This window comes from Dermacentor albipictus, chromosome 7, assembly GCF_038994185.2.
Source record: "Dermacentor albipictus isolate Rhodes 1998 colony chromosome 7, USDA_Dalb.pri_finalv2, whole genome shotgun sequence".
In the NCBI taxonomy this organism is placed as follows: Eukaryota; Metazoa; Arthropoda; class Arachnida; order Ixodida; family Ixodidae; genus Dermacentor; species Dermacentor albipictus.
In genome coordinates, this window is record NC_091827.1 from 57,972,652 (window position 1) to 57,989,381 (window position 16,730).

The window sequence follows — 16,730 nt, forward strand, 5'->3', positions numbered from 1 at the left end:
GCCGACACCGGAAAGCGCTACGCCATCCAGTACTTAGAAAAGCTCGCATGAATCAGGGATAGAAATGTTCGGCACGTGGCTGGCCACCTGGTGGAGCAACGAAGGTCCATGTGGCTTGCGATCGACGGCCTGCTTATTTAGCTCGCAACACCCCGTGCGATCAGTGTTTTCTAGTCGGCGTATTCCGAGTCTTTCGTCTGTTATTCTGCCGCCGCGCCATGGTTTTCAGGCAGTTCCCAATCACCGTCGTCTGCTTCGCTACATCTTTGGGTACGTCTTCACTGCATGGCGGCTTACTGGTTTCCTTTCTCTTCTTTTCTTTTTTCTTCTTTTTTTTTCAGCGAACTTGTTAAGAGGAGCTCCAGAATAACTTTCGTTGGGCGGCCGTGGTGACAGCCGATGGCGCGTGCGGTCACGTGGTGTCCAATGTCAAAAGATATATTTTAGCAGAGCGTTTACGGTCCGCGTTATCCTAACCAACCATTTGCACAATGCCGCTCAGCGCATTCCACGTGAAAAAACTGTCTTGGACAAAAAGAAAACAATAATGATACCAATAACACGAAAATGGCAGTGGCGATACCAATAATTAGTTCTTTAATTTCTTTTTTTTTTCACAGGGGGCGGATGAGGGGGAGAAGGAAAACACTGTTCCTCGACAATAGAGAAAGGCGCAGCGGCTGTCTTCTTTTACTGATTCTTAAAAATTATTTTTGGTGGGGTGATCAACATGGCCAATATTCTTTCTTAGGCAAATTTCTTAGAAATTTCGTTTACAGCTTGATGTAGGCGCCGTGGTTGCTTAGTGGCTTTGATGTTGCGCTGTTAAGCACTAGATCACGGGATCAAATCCCGACCACTGTCTTCGCATTTCGATGGGGGCGCAGTGCAAGATCACCCTTCTACTAACATTTAGGTGCACGTTAAAGAACCACAGGTGGTCAAAATTAATCCGAAGTCCCCCTCTATTGCCTGCCTCATAATCAGACCGTGGTTTCGGCACGTAGAACCCAAGTATTAAATTTTGTTCGTTTTACAGCTTCAGGCATTCATTAAGCGACCACGTTTACGAATCCACAGCCAACAATGTGGCTACGATAGTTCGTATTCCTGAATCGTTCTATAGTGCTTCTTTCGTTGTGCATATTCTGTTTCTTGCCGAGTCAAACTACTGTAGCGAAGTCTTGCACCATAATTTCGATAGCATAATACGATACAAGTTCCCCTTCCCGTGAGCCGCCGATCGACTTGGCACCATTCTTCGCTCAAGAGAAGTTTCAACAGACCTCGAGATCATAGCTTTGTGCTAGGTGAATACTCTCGGAGGTACACACAACGCGACGTCAGTCATTAACTGATCAGGCTCGAGAATCGATAAGGTCGGTACTGCCATGCAAGGTTACTTACGGTGTCAGAAAACTTATTTGTCGAAATTACGGCATCGGACGTCATCATGTCGTTCGCCACCGTAATTCGCAGTGGACTAAAGACTAGCAAACCCCGAGAGACTTGAAAGCGCTCTGTCTTTCTGACGTTTGCTCCTGGCCTGCCTTTATGCTGGTCCGATGAGTTCCGATGGTCGCTACCATTGCTTCCCCCTCTCCACATACTTCGGACCACCCCAGCCGCGACGTCATGGACTTGGCGGCGTAATTTTTCAGTCGCTAAACAGCGACCACATTGGATATACAGTGAACTTCGAAAGTTTCAAGAAAATCTACTGAGGGACAATGGCTAAAAGAAATGAAAAAAACAAAGCTCTGAAACCTGTGACGTCATGTTGTCTTACCATTGCTGGTGTGCCGTCATAAAATAATACAGAAATGCAACTTCTAACAATCAACGTGTTACCCCAAAATTAACTAAAATACTGTTTCGAAAGAAACACTTCATCCGCGTAAACTAGTACGCCTAAACTAGTAAACTAGTACGCCTTCTATTGTCCGGTGCTCCGTTGGCTACGCAACACAATTTGGTGCCTGTGAGCAGTATTTTATTTACTAAGGAAAGGAACTTGTTCGTGCTTTCTAACATCAATCGCATCGTTTTCTCCCATGCTTCTAGCGGCTGTGCTGCATTTATGTGCCGCCAGCGCGCCTCCCACATGCACATCGGTGAGTTGTGACGTTTTTATGGTTCAAGTTATTGAGGCGCTTCTTAACTAGGGTACGCTAATTGAGCTTTCTTTCTCTTCCTATTGCCACCAAATACTGAATATACCTCATCTCATTGGTCGGGCTTTTTTTTAGGGATTGATCTAGCGATACTCAAGAGCAAAAAAATACAAAAAAATGTCGTGGTTGAACGTGGTTAAACCAAGTTTGTCGAGTGATAGCCCGGTTTTGCTTGCTTTAGGGAAAGTGCACAGACGCTGCTTGGCGTGGCAGCAACAGCGAGCGAATTGACCTTCCTGCTGCGTCTGGCTTCAACGCGAACTATAGCGTCGAAAGCCCAGCGCATACGAAGCTACCACCACTCTACACACTTTGTCCGCATCGCAGATCGCTTTCAGGATATGGGCGGCCACGCGGCGCTTCCAGCCCCAGTTTGACCTTGGCTGAGCTTGAAGGTCAGATTTACGGAACCAGGTGTTTTCCGGGTTCGTACCTGGAGCAGTAGAGCTATCGTTCTAAAATTAGGCCGATCTAACGCATACATTGACATCTGTGAAGCGAAGCTTTCGTGGAGAGGTTAATTTAGTGCTATATCATCATCAGCAGCAGCACGTTTTATGTCCACTGCAGGACGAAGGCCTCCTCCCTGCGATCTTCAATTATATAAATTCTTCCCATTTCATCACCGAGTCTTTGGCGTTAAGGGAACAGGGGTGCACACAGGCTGTGCCCAATGTTGCGCACACTGGAATCATCCGAAAGGGCTACTTGATTGCTAGAAGTACAAGTGACGTTGCGCCCTAGCGCTAGAGTACCGGGCTGCTGCGTAAGGAGACCCGAGGTTCGACCCCACCATCGGGTAGGTACATTTTTCTATTTTTTTTTTACTGCGAGAATACACTGCACTAGCAGGAGCCATGGTCAGGAATGGCTGGGAGCGTTCGCAAAGAAAACTTCGCTTTGCAATTATTCGAGCTGCGTTAATTACCTCTCACAAGGGAAGGCATGTCTTGCCGCGAGAGGACAGTTGCTAAGGCAGAAGAGAAGAGCCAAATAACAAACATAAAAATTTGCAAGAACGTCTGATGAGTCAGAATGACCAGAGTACAACGAAAAAAAATAATAAAAATTAAACCTTCATCGATGTTATCTGTGCTCATAATCTACCGGTCACTGCCAAGTTAACGAAAGTAGTTTTGAAAGAATGCTTTAGCGGTCCAAGCTTGTTTAGCATTTCCCTTTAGTGTCCTGTTAAAACGGTGTTTCTCAAACATTTCCCAGTACGTAACCATTTTTAGCAGTACCAAATCCACGACAACACCACCCCTCCTCTCTGTTTATTAGCTTTTTGACGATTTACTTTCTGATGACTGGCAACACTGTAAGATAACCGGTGGAGCCACCAAGCGGGTATTGTGTGTAGCGTTGAGTGCCGAGTGCGTTGTGAGTTGTGTGAAGAATACCCGAACTTGTGTTATGAATTTTCTGAGTTTGTGATTTCAGGGAACTGTATTTTGTTTTTTCGTCATGCATAGTAAAGAGGAGTAGAGAACATCCATAAAGTTTTGCGTAAAACTTGGCAAACCAGCCACGGAGACCATGGGCTTGATTAAACAGCTTGCAACAATGATGCTCTTTCTCGAGCGAACATTTTCCTATGGAATCGTTGTTTTGGCGAGGGTCGAAATCCGGTGAAGGACGAACTTAGACCTGGCCATTTGGTGAACCTTCAAAGTCACAAAAATGTTGAAAGCGTGCGGGGAAAAGCTGGTTTAATATCGTTGTCAGTCCCTCGCGATGATTTCGGAAGACTTGAACATTGGTAAGGATGCTGCTCCAAAGATCGTGGAACAAGATATACAGAAGAAAAAAGTTTGTTCCAGATTTGTGCCCCACAGTCCAACAGCCGAGCAAAAAGAATACCGGGTGTCTGCGTGTCAGGGGTCCACCCAGCTGGCCGAAAATGACCCAGAATGGTTTAAGAAAATCATAACTGGTGATGAATCGCTCTTCCACGCGTACAAGCCTGCCACAAGGAGACAATTATCAGCGTGGGTAGAGAAGAATTCCCCACGACCAAGAAAACTCCGCATCCAGAAATCACGAGTGAAGGCAGTGCCAATGGTGTTTTTCGACTGGCAAGGTGTTGTGCATAAAGAATTCATTCCAGAAGGACAAACTCTGAATGCTACGATGTAAAGATACATTTTAGCTTGCTTTCTGCAGAGAATGCAATGGGTCCGTGAGGAAATGGTTCATTCGGGTGACTGGCTCTTGTTGCACGACAATGCACCGCTCCACTGAACTATTTAACTACAGACATTTTTGGCAAAAAAAAAACAGGTGACATATTTCAATCATCTGCCCGATGCACCTGCCCTGGCCCAAGCTGACTAGTTCTTTCCGAAGGTCAAAATAATGTTGCGAGTAAAACACTTCGACTCAATTTTGGATATGCAAAGGGCTATGATGAAAGAACTCTATACTGTCGGTAAGGACTTCCAGGAAGGTATCCAGAAACTATACAGCCGTGTAATTGCCTGTATACAAGAAGGAGGGTCATCTATTGAATATTAGCAACCAATCAAGGTAATTATATTCTCCATTATTTTCTGATAATGCAGTTCTTCAAATCTAGTAGCGCATGCACACATTCAATAGTGTACATGCATCTCATCGTCGGTAAAATTATATCAAAATGCAGTTTAGGTTAGACCGATGTACTGCAACGGACAGATGGAGAATTGAAGTGAATAAATAATGTTCATTGCTTCCCACGCAAAACCATCCCGAATTTCTTGGCTAACTTTCCTGGTGGTGTTCTTACCCACAGTAGCCGTCGGCCTCGGTGCCGATACTCTTTCTACGTAGTTTTATTCGAGATGAACATGTATATTCCGAGACTCAAAATTCATATCGGCTCCGGAAAGCAGAATGTACATAGAGTTTGTACCCGCCATTACCCCTCAGAAAAAGGGTCCTGACCCGCTGTTTGAGAAACACCGCTCTAAAGGAACGATAGTGCCTGCATGACACTGTAACTGCTGCTCTCTGACGCGTCAAAACGAGATGACGATTGGTTTAGAGGCTTGTTCTTGCCAAAGTCGCAAGAACAAAGGTCTAAACAAACACTGGGACCATTCTTCATTACGTAAATGACTACATATTCGCGCCAATCGTGCTAGCCGAGTGTAAACCACGGCAAAGCTTGTGTCGTGCGTCGATAACGCATTTCTCGTACGCAGGATTCTGACTGCTCTGGCGGCCAGCGCTGCGTCACACACTACAACATGTCGGTGAACAGCTACTGCGACAGCTACAATTACTGTAAGAGCTCTCTCGCTCACTCGAGAGAGAGAGAAAACGTTTGTTTGGAAACTTGTTCGGAGATCATATTTTTGCTCCTTTATTTCACTACTGCTCATTCACGCAATTGCAAAATGCTCATAATCAATTATTCTTTCATGTTGCCTTGCTGATTTCATATTTTAGGAACGAGTTTCTTCCAAGTTTCTGTCGTATGTAATATTTTGTGACCTAAAGATGAGTGCCTAAAGATCAAATAGCGGGAAGGTCTTCATTTTGTCAGCAAAGTGTCATTATGACAACATGTACTACGGAGCAGGCCATTCGACTGTTGACAGGCGCGGAAATAAAATATCTAACACTTGTGTGTCTGGCAAAGGACAGCCATAAGATTAGTTCTTTCGCGTTCCTGATCTAGAGTGTATCTCTCTCTCTCTCTCTCGCTCTCTTCCTCTCTCTATGGATTTGCCAGTGCATATGGATCTGTGCCACCATCTTGCCGCGTGTAAACCGACTCAATGCGCTCCATGACGTTAGTGGCCCCGTCTTTAATAAATATAATTTCAAGCACAATATTCCGTAGGTTCAGTATGCACTTAGTTTAGAAAGGAGCACGCTTGCGAAAAAGGTTTCTCTCCCGAACGCCCTGCCACGGCCGAAACGTAAGCCGTTAAACATGCCTTTTTCGTAGGTGTGCTTCTCTTTTCCAAACTGTGTGTGCGTGCGAGCGTGTGTGCCTAACTTTAATGCCAACAGGCAATGAAGCCCAGGAAAGCATAGGGGTTTAATGCAGTATATATTCGTGAAATTTTAATATATTTAAAATCTAAAAATTAATGATTATATATATATATATATATATATATATATATATATATATATATATATATATATATATATATATATATATATATATGCACGCACATACGCCGACCAGGAAATGTCCGCGAAGCAACCAACTCAAGGTGGACCGGCTTTGCGCGCTCGCTGAACTGTCTGCGTGAAGGTCTTTTGCAACGTAGGGACGTCTAGCACCATAGAACCGGAACATTGGCTGACGCTTCTTCTTTGTGGCAACAGATGGTGACACGTAGACCGTGGGAGATTTCCTGCTTCTGTGACCCGCCTAGTTTGAATTTCAAAACACCATGCACGATACCTACGTGCCAGGCTTTCGTCGTTAATTCCTGTTTGCTCGATTTAGCGAGGTTTGTCGTCGTCATTCGTCCGTTTATCACTCGCGTGGCATTTGCATTACATATGCAGAGTGAGCGAGCCGCAGTTAGTCAGCGGTGCATGCGCGGTATCGTGGGCTCGCAAGCTGGCCATCTTATGTTTCGGTCAAGACAACCTGTTGCAGAAAACAGTGACGAGTTGAATTTATGGTGGTTTCAACACGTGTTTTCTTCTTTACGTTGCTCTTAGGTATCGACGTATCCGACACATCCTGCTCCGTGAGTACCTTGGTTGTTGTTGCTTTGTAATTGTGGACACAGCGACAACAAACACCTGTTTCAACTTTGTCGAACTCGCCGAACCGACAGAGTAAACAAACACGTGCAAGTTAGCAACGGGTCATTCCGGCTAGCTGGTCTGTGTGAGCAGTGTCCGCGATTAACAAATCTCGAGAGATGACAACACATGCACGGGCGCAAACAAATGCGAACAAATTATGCATACAACTATAATCTACTCTGATTAAAGAGTAACGGCAACATAACACCTCCTCCCCTACGCCCTCCTCTACCACCTTAGTACCTTCCTTCTGAATACATAATATTGTGTTTTGCAAAAGTCACTCTGGCTATTGTACAGCACATCGAATTGAGAGATGTTATATTTAAAGCACAATGAAAGCGGCACTGACTCACAATGATAACAAAAGTCGCAGAAGTGCCCTAAAAACATGTGATAAGTAAAACACTAAATACTGCAACTCAAACTCGGGCCATATTAGTACGCTAAGTACAATGCACACACACAAAAAAAGAACTAGGAGTCGGGTCACAAAACTACACACTATATTGTCCACCACATATTACGCGTGGGGAAGGCTATCCTATTTTCCCAAAGGGAATTTTTCGCATGCAAGCCCCATGACATTGGAAGGTCTCCTGCCTTTGCTTTCCCTGCATATCGTTATCCCGATACAGATGCAAATTAACCGGTGCGTGTGCAGTTCGCTAATTTTCGACTGCTGTTTGCACAATTCAGCTTATGTTGCCTGTTATTGCACAACTTGGCTGACCCAGTATTTTGCGATATTATTGACTCAACCGAACTTTTTAAACATTACAGGCCTGGATTGCAGACTTTCAGCATGCTAAATTGCTTGCCGTATGTTCTACATCTTCCTTCTATCGTCATCTTCACCCATCATGCACCTCTTTCTTCCCTTTTTCTTTCCCTCTTCCCCCAATGCCGAGTAGCTGGCTAGAAGAATATACCTCAGGCCGACCTCTCAGCATTTCGTATAATTAAACTTCTCTCTCTCTCTTGTTGACTCAAGGGACGACAAGCAAAGTGCCTAAATCGCCTGTGCACATGTGCATGGCGTTGCCTCATGCTTTTATCTTGGATCCATATTTCAACCCTTTCATTGCCTCGTCTCCAATATTTAATATTTATATGAATTGTGGAAACACACAAGCACAACACTTAAAAAGAAACCGCAGCAGACTAGCAGTCGTCCCCTGAAAGTGGCACGAACGGCCATCCGCGTGAACAGGATAGAAAGAAAAGCGGAAACAGAAGAAGCACACCACAACACACTGAGTATATGTGTGCTACACACGATAGGCGAACCCCATAGGTGAGAAGAATTTGAGGTGTGCTTTGTGGACCACGTGTCTAGGCGCTCTAAACAACGATCTTTCGGAAATGACAGACCATTTAGCGTAGGGTTCAGGAAAGGCGAAGCTACTGGAGCTTCCTCGCCACCACAGAGCGACGAATCGACTGTACAAAGTTTGTGAACGCCTGTGATGGGAGCGCCTTTTCTGCTACCTGTTTACGTTTTTTTCTGTTCTTTTTTTTCTTGTTCGTTTTTTTTTCTCCTCTCGTTCATTGTCGTCGTTGCAACCCCTAAATCCCCGACCTTAGTGTGGGGCAGAAAACCGGACGCTCGCCTCTGGTTATCCTCCCTGCCGTTCCTCTCTCTCTCTCTCTCTCTCTCTCTCTCTCTCTCGGCATTTCGAAATCAGGCGAGCGAATATTTTTCTGACGTTACCTCGGCGAACTTTAAGAGGTTAATCTACGTTCTTTTTCATATTTCTCTGCACAATCCCTCTCAGTTGATTAAGAAAGGTCATGCGCACGTGTTCGTCCATTGTTTGTGACCTTACGCACGATGAAGAAACACATTTGAATTCTCACTTCGCATGTGTCTAGCTAAGTAGGCCTCTTTCGAGAACCTAACGGTAACGTTTCATTTGTTATTATTCCTTCCCTCACTACACTCAGTGTTCTGATGGCTACACCTGCCGCCTGAAGGATTGCCCGAGTTCTCCCTACGAATGTGAGTCGCCGAGACATTCTACAGTATATGCATCTATGTCTTTTCGCTATGCTGGTTGTCACAACGAGCTCATTGTCGGAAAAGCTGTTTCTTCTCTATCAATGGATGCTGTGTCAAGTGTGAGTCACCATCGTCAATCGCTCGCTGTGAAGAGTGCTGGAAAATGGGCATGGGCAGGACATGTAATGAGGAGGGAAGATAACCGATGGTCATTAAGGGTTACGGACTGGATTCCAAGGGAAGGGAAGCGTAGCAGGGGGCGGCAGAAAGTTAGGTGGGCGGATGAGATTAAGAAGTTTGCAGGGACGGCATGGCCACAATTAGTACATGACCGGGGTTGTTGGAGAAGTATGGGAGAGGCCTTTGCCCTGCAGTGGGCGTAACCAGGCTGATGATGATGGTGAAACGCTTTAACGCTCGGCTAAAGTAAAGCCAACGCGAGTGCCTAATCGTGCCGTGTGCGTTTCTTATTCTGCAGGTCTATTTCTGGAAGACACCAAGAGCAGATGTGGTGCGGAAAATGTGAGTGACTCATGTTTATATTGTCTTTATAGAAAAGGCATTTCCGTGGCCTCCTGTAAACGAGAGATCAGTTTCATTGTTCCAACCATGTGCATTAACCAGCGGTCTCTAAAAATAAAACAAACGGAAAGTGGGGCAAATGCGCCATTCTCGGTGCCCTCCCAGCGAATCTGCATTGTTGCCTAGGTTAAAGCACTCTCGCCTGCTAGCCTTATTTATTTATTTATTTATTTATTTATTTATTTATTTATTTATTTATTTATTTATTTATTTATTTATTCCTGTATGTGCCATCGTTTATTTCTATGGCTTCAGACCCTAGGTAATCAGATGTCGCTGTCTTTCTTCTTTTGTTGCTGCTGTTGTTGCTGTAAACGACTTTCTGGTTTTGGAGAACCAGGCGTCGGGGCCTTACATTTGCTTCTCAATTTAAACCGTCAATTGCAGGCTCCCGTGTGCCAAGACGACGAGACCTGTGCGTACGCCTTCAACACAGTCTACTGCTACAAGTGCCCCTGCTATGGACACTTCAACGTCACCTGTGAGTCTATGCGTTTCCGGCGCGTCATGAACAGCCGTGACCAGGGCAGCAGGCGTCGCGCACATTGCGTCATTCACACGATGTCTGCGATATTAGAGAGTGTTAGAGTATGGGGACGCAAGCGTTGCGGTCCGCTAGGGCTTGAGCGGGGGGGGGTGACCACGCTACTGCGCATGCGCAGACCGGTTCCGCGCACGCTCAGTACTGTGGCCCCAAGCGTTAGCGGGGGACCCAACGCTTGCGTCCCCCTAATCTAAATCTCTCTATTGCTGGAGGCAGTGCCGAGATACGGCGCAAGCACATGACCCCCTGACTCGCATTGCATGACTGCACATTGCACATGACTCGCATTGCTATGCAGTCAACAGTTTTCAATTAGGGAGTTACGCAACTAGAAGACGTTCGCTCAGCGTACGAAGCGCGTAAACAAATCAACGGCGAGTTTCTGTCCGGCACGGGCCGAAGTGACGCCGCCGCTGGGCCGTTATCTTGTACACGTTCCAAAAGCCGGCGTTCGATTTCGCCTCACGCGATTGGACGAGATTGGCCTAGGCCGCGATGTCGGCGCAGCCTAGACAATCGCGCGAGGCGAAATCGAACGCCGGCTTTTGGAACGCGTAGAAGACAGTGGCCCTGTTTCAGTGGTGCGCAAAAGACTTCACGTGTACATGCCCCTAACGCCGCCTAATTATGCAGGTTGTTTCAGCTAACGTTAGCCATAGTTCAAAAAATATCCCTATGCACTCTAAGTCGATGCGACCAAATTCATGTTGCTCCCTTTTGTATGTAGTGTGTCAGACTATTTTTGTATCTTGCTTAATTAGATAATTAGTCAAGATTATTGAACCAACGTCTGAAGCAACGAAGTTACGCGAAAATTTTCAGTTATGAAGTTGTAGCGCGCTTTCTATTAAGTATTAGTGTTTTTCAGCGTACTGCGGATGCCCGCGAAATACAAGAACAAACCACGTAACATACCCGCTGCGTAGCGTGATTGCAGCGCTCCCAAACTGTCCGCGTACTAACCAACATAGCATCTATCAGGGTGTGCTGCCACATAAAAGGCGACATAAAAGGCCACATAAAAGGGCGTTGGTTGTGCGACTTAGTCCAGCGATGTGCTTCCCTCGCGGCGGTTCATGATAGCGATGAGCAGACGCAGCGGCAAAACACCCGACTAAATGTTATGCAAAGTATATGTAAACTGGTGGCGAAGCTTCCGTAGGAGCCCACGTGTCAAGAAAATGGCGGACCGTTGCAACCGTCGCCATCTACGTATCGTGGGAGCAAGTAACAGCAAGCAAAAATAAAAAAATAAATAAAAAAGCGACGTCACAACCGGAAATGGCAGTGACGTCAAGTTCTTATGCTGCTTGGCGCGTTTCAATTTCTTTAGCGTCCGGCATTTCGACCGCTACGCCAGCAGTCATTTTCCTTTTGAGGCTGAGGCGAGTCGCAAGCTCGCCTCAGCTTAAACTTCAGCATGTCCTTTAAGTATAGGAGTGGCATGTGCCTTAATGTGAACATAATTAGGCTGTTATTGACGGCAATTGATCCAGTAACTTCCTTTGGAAAGTGAGCTAATAGTATAGAAATAAATGACACTGCCCCAGAGGTTTCAAAAGCAACTTCACTTTCATTCGTCTAGAATAATGCGACCAATATAACTGACCAAACAAAACATGTTCCAATGCATGAAGAGTACTGTGGCCAGCAGACAGTCGTAATGTATAGCAACATATGCGGATTCTTTTCACAGAATCATTCGTAATTCCTTGCGGCACCATCTATTCACATGCAACAGTTATCACACAAGACAACATTGCCGCACATTATCATTCAGAAAACATTCGACTTACTCATTCTGCTGCCCGTCGGACACTCAGAGCCTGTGTTACGGGGAGTAAACGAACGTAGCGCGACCTTTCTTCGCAGAGCGTTCCGCATTTATGGTCTCGACGAGACAAGCGCGTCTGATACGCCGCGTGAACTTGCACGATAACAAAGATACCTGCACTCGCAGGTTTCGCCAGTGAATGCCGTGCGCTAGGTCACGCGAAATTTGAACTGGAGCGCACGCCACACTTTGAACAAACACGCAAGGAAATAAGGAAACTCGGATGAAACCACCGCGTTCAAGTGAGCGAGGCCATTTCGCACTACACAGTAGCTGGTTCGCACAGCCTTGTCAGGTCTTGCGCCAGAATCACTGGTTGGTAGGGGTCACCAAGAACGAACTAATATTAAACTGAGAAATAGAAAAAATTCTACATTTGTTGTTTTAGCACAGCAAAAATACTTGGAATGGAATATTTAATCGTATGACAGTATTCTGATTAAAATGTTCGAAAACTTTTTCTTTCACGTAGGTTTTCTAGTTTCAGTGTTTGGCCCCCCTTCACCTAGTCACGCTTCAATCGTGCACCACTAACTGATATCCTTGGCGATAGGTTTTGGCGCGCTTTTCGTTCCAAACATCGCGACCTATCTAGATGGATCTTGTGCTACGTTTGTGCGCGGAACGCTTGGGAGCGGTACAATCACGACGTGCAAGCGGGCATGTCACGCGGTGTTTTTTTTTTTTTCATTTCGCGGGCATCTGCAGTAAGCTTAAGAACACTAATACTTCATGGATAGAAAGACACAAAGTGTTTATTCGGGCGTTTTGCAAACCGTTCTGCAACTTTCTAATCGGAATTTTTTCCTAACTTGGTTGCTTCAGAGGCTGGTTCATCAATCTTGACTAATTGTCTAATTAAGCGAAATACAGAAAATAGCGTGACACACTACATCCAAAAGTGATCAATTGACATTCATTTTGTCGCGTCGTCTTAGAGTGCATCGGCATATTTTTAAACTCTGGCTACAATTAGCTGAAACGCCCCGTATGTATTTGTACCTACATACTTCATCGAATAATCTATTTTTTTGTATGTGTAGCAGGAATGGAGAAACCAATATGCTTTCGACCCCCGTCTGTTTATAGCAATCAATACAAAGGGCGCCTTGCGCGAACATTTAATATCGAAAATAATCCGAGTGTCTTACTGTGTTATTAAGTGTTACGTAGCTGTCTCCAATTTTGTACATCATCCATTCACACAGCTGCCTCCTAGGTGTAACTGCGCAGTACACGCTGTCCGTAGTGCTGCGAACACTTCGTAGAACAGTGGTGCGATATCGCACGAAAAAGTGCAGGCTGTTTCATCAATAGGAACGCCAAGTACACGTGGCTCTTTCGATCGCTGCAGTCCTTACTAAAATGATTATAGAGATAATCTCGTTTCTGTTTACTTTCTTTTACTTTCTGTTGACTTTCTGTTGATTTCAGTAGAATGAAAGTTCAGATGGTATTGAATATCGTGCATTATTTCTGTAGGCGTATGTTATGGTCAAACTTCATTAAATTCTGGCGCATTCGAATTTTGCACAGCATGTACGCGTCGCTTACAACCTGTGCGATGCCTAGTAAATAATGTCGAACTGCTGTAACGGAACCCTGGTGCCCTCTGTAATTGTTAGGATGAAACTATAACCTACAAGTGAAACACAGTTCCCACACGCCTATCTTCGTTGTAGCAGCGACAGAGGGCGCAGCAGTTTTGTTCCGGCAAATTTTATGCCTTCGGCTAGGCACGGCCGTTGGCGATGCGTATCTCACGCCAATCGTGTTGGCTGCAACTATTCTTCCCTCTCGGTTGCCGAAAAGAAAGCAATAATATTGAAAAGATATGTTGTATACTATGCCTGAATTATGTGATGTTTAATTTACTCGCCGCTTCACCTTTTAGCCTTGTTTCTTTGCTTGCCTATTTCTGACAACTGTTCTTCGCCGAAGTTTACTTTTAATATTTTGGATAGACGGCCCTTTGGTGGGGCCTCTTTACTCCGTACCTCGTCATAAAGAAAGCAGCCCACATGTTCACATTTCCGGAGTACCACACTAGCATATCATTGGCAGCAGCCGTGGAAGCAAGCGACTGCAGCGTTTTGCGCTTGTACAGACATTTGTCCCTTGTCTCGAGTGTGCGTACTCGAAGACAAACGTATTGCATGTCCAATTATACGAACAACAATGATTCATTGGGGGCTTCCGAATCGTGAAGTATTAAGCAAGTGCGTATAGGGTTTCTGCACGCTCGGTTTTCTTTGTCCTAGTGGTTGCGTTGTGAGCTGCCTTCTTTACGAACTCTCAGCCCGTTTCCACTTGAACTTCGTTCGGCGCGCCTTGTTATTTTCGTCGTTTACTTAAGGATGACATCCCGGGAGAACTAGCCAATCTCCAGCCACTCGAAATTGTTGAAAACAACGTAAAAGACAAATCAGGAAAGGTAAAGGCCGGCTGGAAGAAAAATAGAGAATGACCAAGCCCTCCCTTACCAGGAAGTTGGGGTAAGCGAAGCTTGTCTCACGTGCAACTGACCTTCGTCACGGTTAAGTAAGACACAGCTAATGGTGCCGGATTGCTTCGGCATCCCGCTCCCTGAGCTGGGGACTTTTTCTCGTGGCTGTCAGATTGCGTGGGCTCGGGCGGCTCTAACGACAGAATCGGCATGCCAATGGCGAGCCCTTTCGTAGGCTAGTTCTCGCCGCTGCTCGTCGAACGCTGCCCTTTCCTCGGGGCAACGTACATCGCTGGGCCGTCGCATCCGTTTTGCGAGACTGAACTGAACGAAAACGAAGCCGGCGCAGTACGCGCGACATCCTTTCCTGCTCGTTCCCTCCCCGGCGAAAGCGAAACGGCTCTGATTGGTTGCGCGCGTGGCGTGAGCGCGCGCCTCTGCAGCTGGAATCCTTGCTAATTCGGCGCCGCCGCAGTTTTCAAATCATCAAAGCACCCTTTCCCGCTGCTGCTCTGCTCTGGGAGCAATTGAGTTTTTGCGTGACCACGACAACGAACCTTGTGAGCCAATATAAGCTTCGCTTGAAGAATAGCGGAGGTGCAGAATCTTTTTTAACACGGGCTTAAACTGCTGCACAGAATGTGCCTGGTCAGAACACGCCTCGTTCAAGCTTATGTGCTTTACTTGGTGATGCGTTTCTGAACCTTTCATGTTTGTCGGAACTGTCAGTTGTCACTTGCATCCTCCATATATTTACTTATATTTCGCCCACATCAGAGAGCTACGTCGGAACTCTTGGGCTACACTAGCAGTGACTAGTGAGCGTGGTCATCCAGCGCAAAGAAATTTAAGTGGCAATAAAAGTGATGATAGGTGAAATTAAAGTTTCGTATGTGCAAAGCGTACCCGCGCCGCAGTGAATCACTGCTGCGCTGCAGCTATTGCCATTGAGTGTCTCTCTCGATGCGAAAATAAATGTCTGGCAAATTACCTTTCGTCGTAATAACTGTTATATAAAAATCTTAATACTGTCCTGTTATGTGACTCCGCGGATACGTACAGTACTCCGCAAAAGTTTACGGGCAGCGCGATCTGAGTAGACGTCGAATTTCCAAGCAGTGCATGTCACCATCAATAGCAAAAGCATACAACTATACACCTGTAAGTTGTTCGCACGTACAAGTATACTGGCCTGAAAACCGAATGCGAGACTGTTCTTCGAAGCTGCGGAGATATTCAGCTTTCTTTTTCTCGGATACTACAGTCCGTAACATTTTGCGATTTACTGCACTTCAAGGAATTATACAAAAGCAGAATACGAACAGTGACTCTTTCTCAAGGTTCTATATCATGTCTAACCTCCTAGTAAGGTAAAATACTTTCTCAAATGCAATCCTATGTCTTCAATACCGTGCGCAGGTCTGAAGCACAGCGACCGGTATCCTGCCTGCGGACCTAACAGCATCGCCACGTTATATGGCGTTGAATACTGCTGCGACGGCTGTAGGTCGGCGAGCTTCGCGCTTGTCGCTCTGAACTGAGCACAAGTGTCACATCAGACGTCCAGCCTTTGTGCCGAACACCAACGACAAGGCTAGGCCCGATGCTTAACCATGTGAACGGATTGGGGTCACTTCGTGCGATCACAATAAAGCCGCGAGGTACTCGAAGTTCACTTATTTGTTTGTTTTTATTTTATTTTTGTTCGTAATGAACAGGTCACAACACAGGCGGGATGAGTGGATCAATCTCTTTGACGGCCCATGGTTAGTCGGTCATCCGCTACTAACCTTATAATTCTGCAGTTCGATGTATCCAACACTAACGGCATTTTCTCGTAATAAATGTTTTGGTCTTTATTGCTTTTGTTGTGACAAGAGCTAAAACACTTGCATCAGGTGCGCAGTTTGACCGTGTATAGGTGTGGGCAAACATCTGGCTCCTATGACTTTTTTTTTGGGGGGGGGGGGGAGGGGGGGGGCTCATTTTTGAGACATCTCCCCTAAGTCATGAGGCACATATGCCATTCACGCCGGCAGTGCTACTTCTCGAGACAAAAATATAGGAACGCATTTCCTCGGGCAAGGGATTCAAATGCCCGTTTCCGAAGACTTCCATGCGCTTTAGAGAACGCTGATTACCAAACTCAATTTACAATCATAGGGTTTGAGACCTGGCTAGGAGCGGTTCCATGTTACTGCGAAATATAGAACGCACTGGGACAAATAGGAAAATACGTTTGTCTTCCTCTTTGCTTGTCTTTGTCCCCATGAGTGCTGTAATCCGTAGTAGCCATTCGAAGTGTCCATAGAGATGTAGCTCTAGGGCGCGAAAAACTACTTGATCAGCGGTACGATCAATCAATCAAACTCTCAGTTAGGGAACCA

General features: G+C 45.8%; 2 protein-coding genes across 5 annotated transcripts in view; one reads left to right on the top strand and one right to left on the bottom strand.

Moving 5' to 3' along the window:
- Positions 1 to 12,154, bottom strand: part of LOC135912653 (neprilysin-1-like) — a 52,844-nt gene extending 40,690 nt beyond the window's left edge. For all 4 annotated transcript variants that reach the window (XM_065445139.2, XM_070522254.1, XM_070522255.1 and 1 more), the window contains exon 1: positions 11,860 to 12,154. The gene's annotated coding sequence lies outside the window, so the exon portion shown is untranslated. The remainder of the gene's footprint in view (positions 1 to 11,859) is intronic.
- On the top strand, positions 46 to 16,018 carry LOC135912655 (uncharacterized). The gene is made up of 8 exons (XM_065445144.2): positions 46 to 270; positions 2,065 to 2,114; positions 5,360 to 5,441; positions 6,846 to 6,874; positions 8,883 to 8,937; positions 9,416 to 9,459; positions 9,907 to 10,000; positions 15,763 to 16,018. Exons 1-8 carry the CDS (start codon positions 219 to 221, stop codon positions 15,882 to 15,884), a joined length of 528 nt encoding a protein of 175 aa, XP_065301216.2. The 5' UTR covers positions 46 to 218; the 3' UTR covers positions 15,885 to 16,018.
- The last annotated feature ends 712 nt before the right edge of the window (positions 16,019 to 16,730 follow it).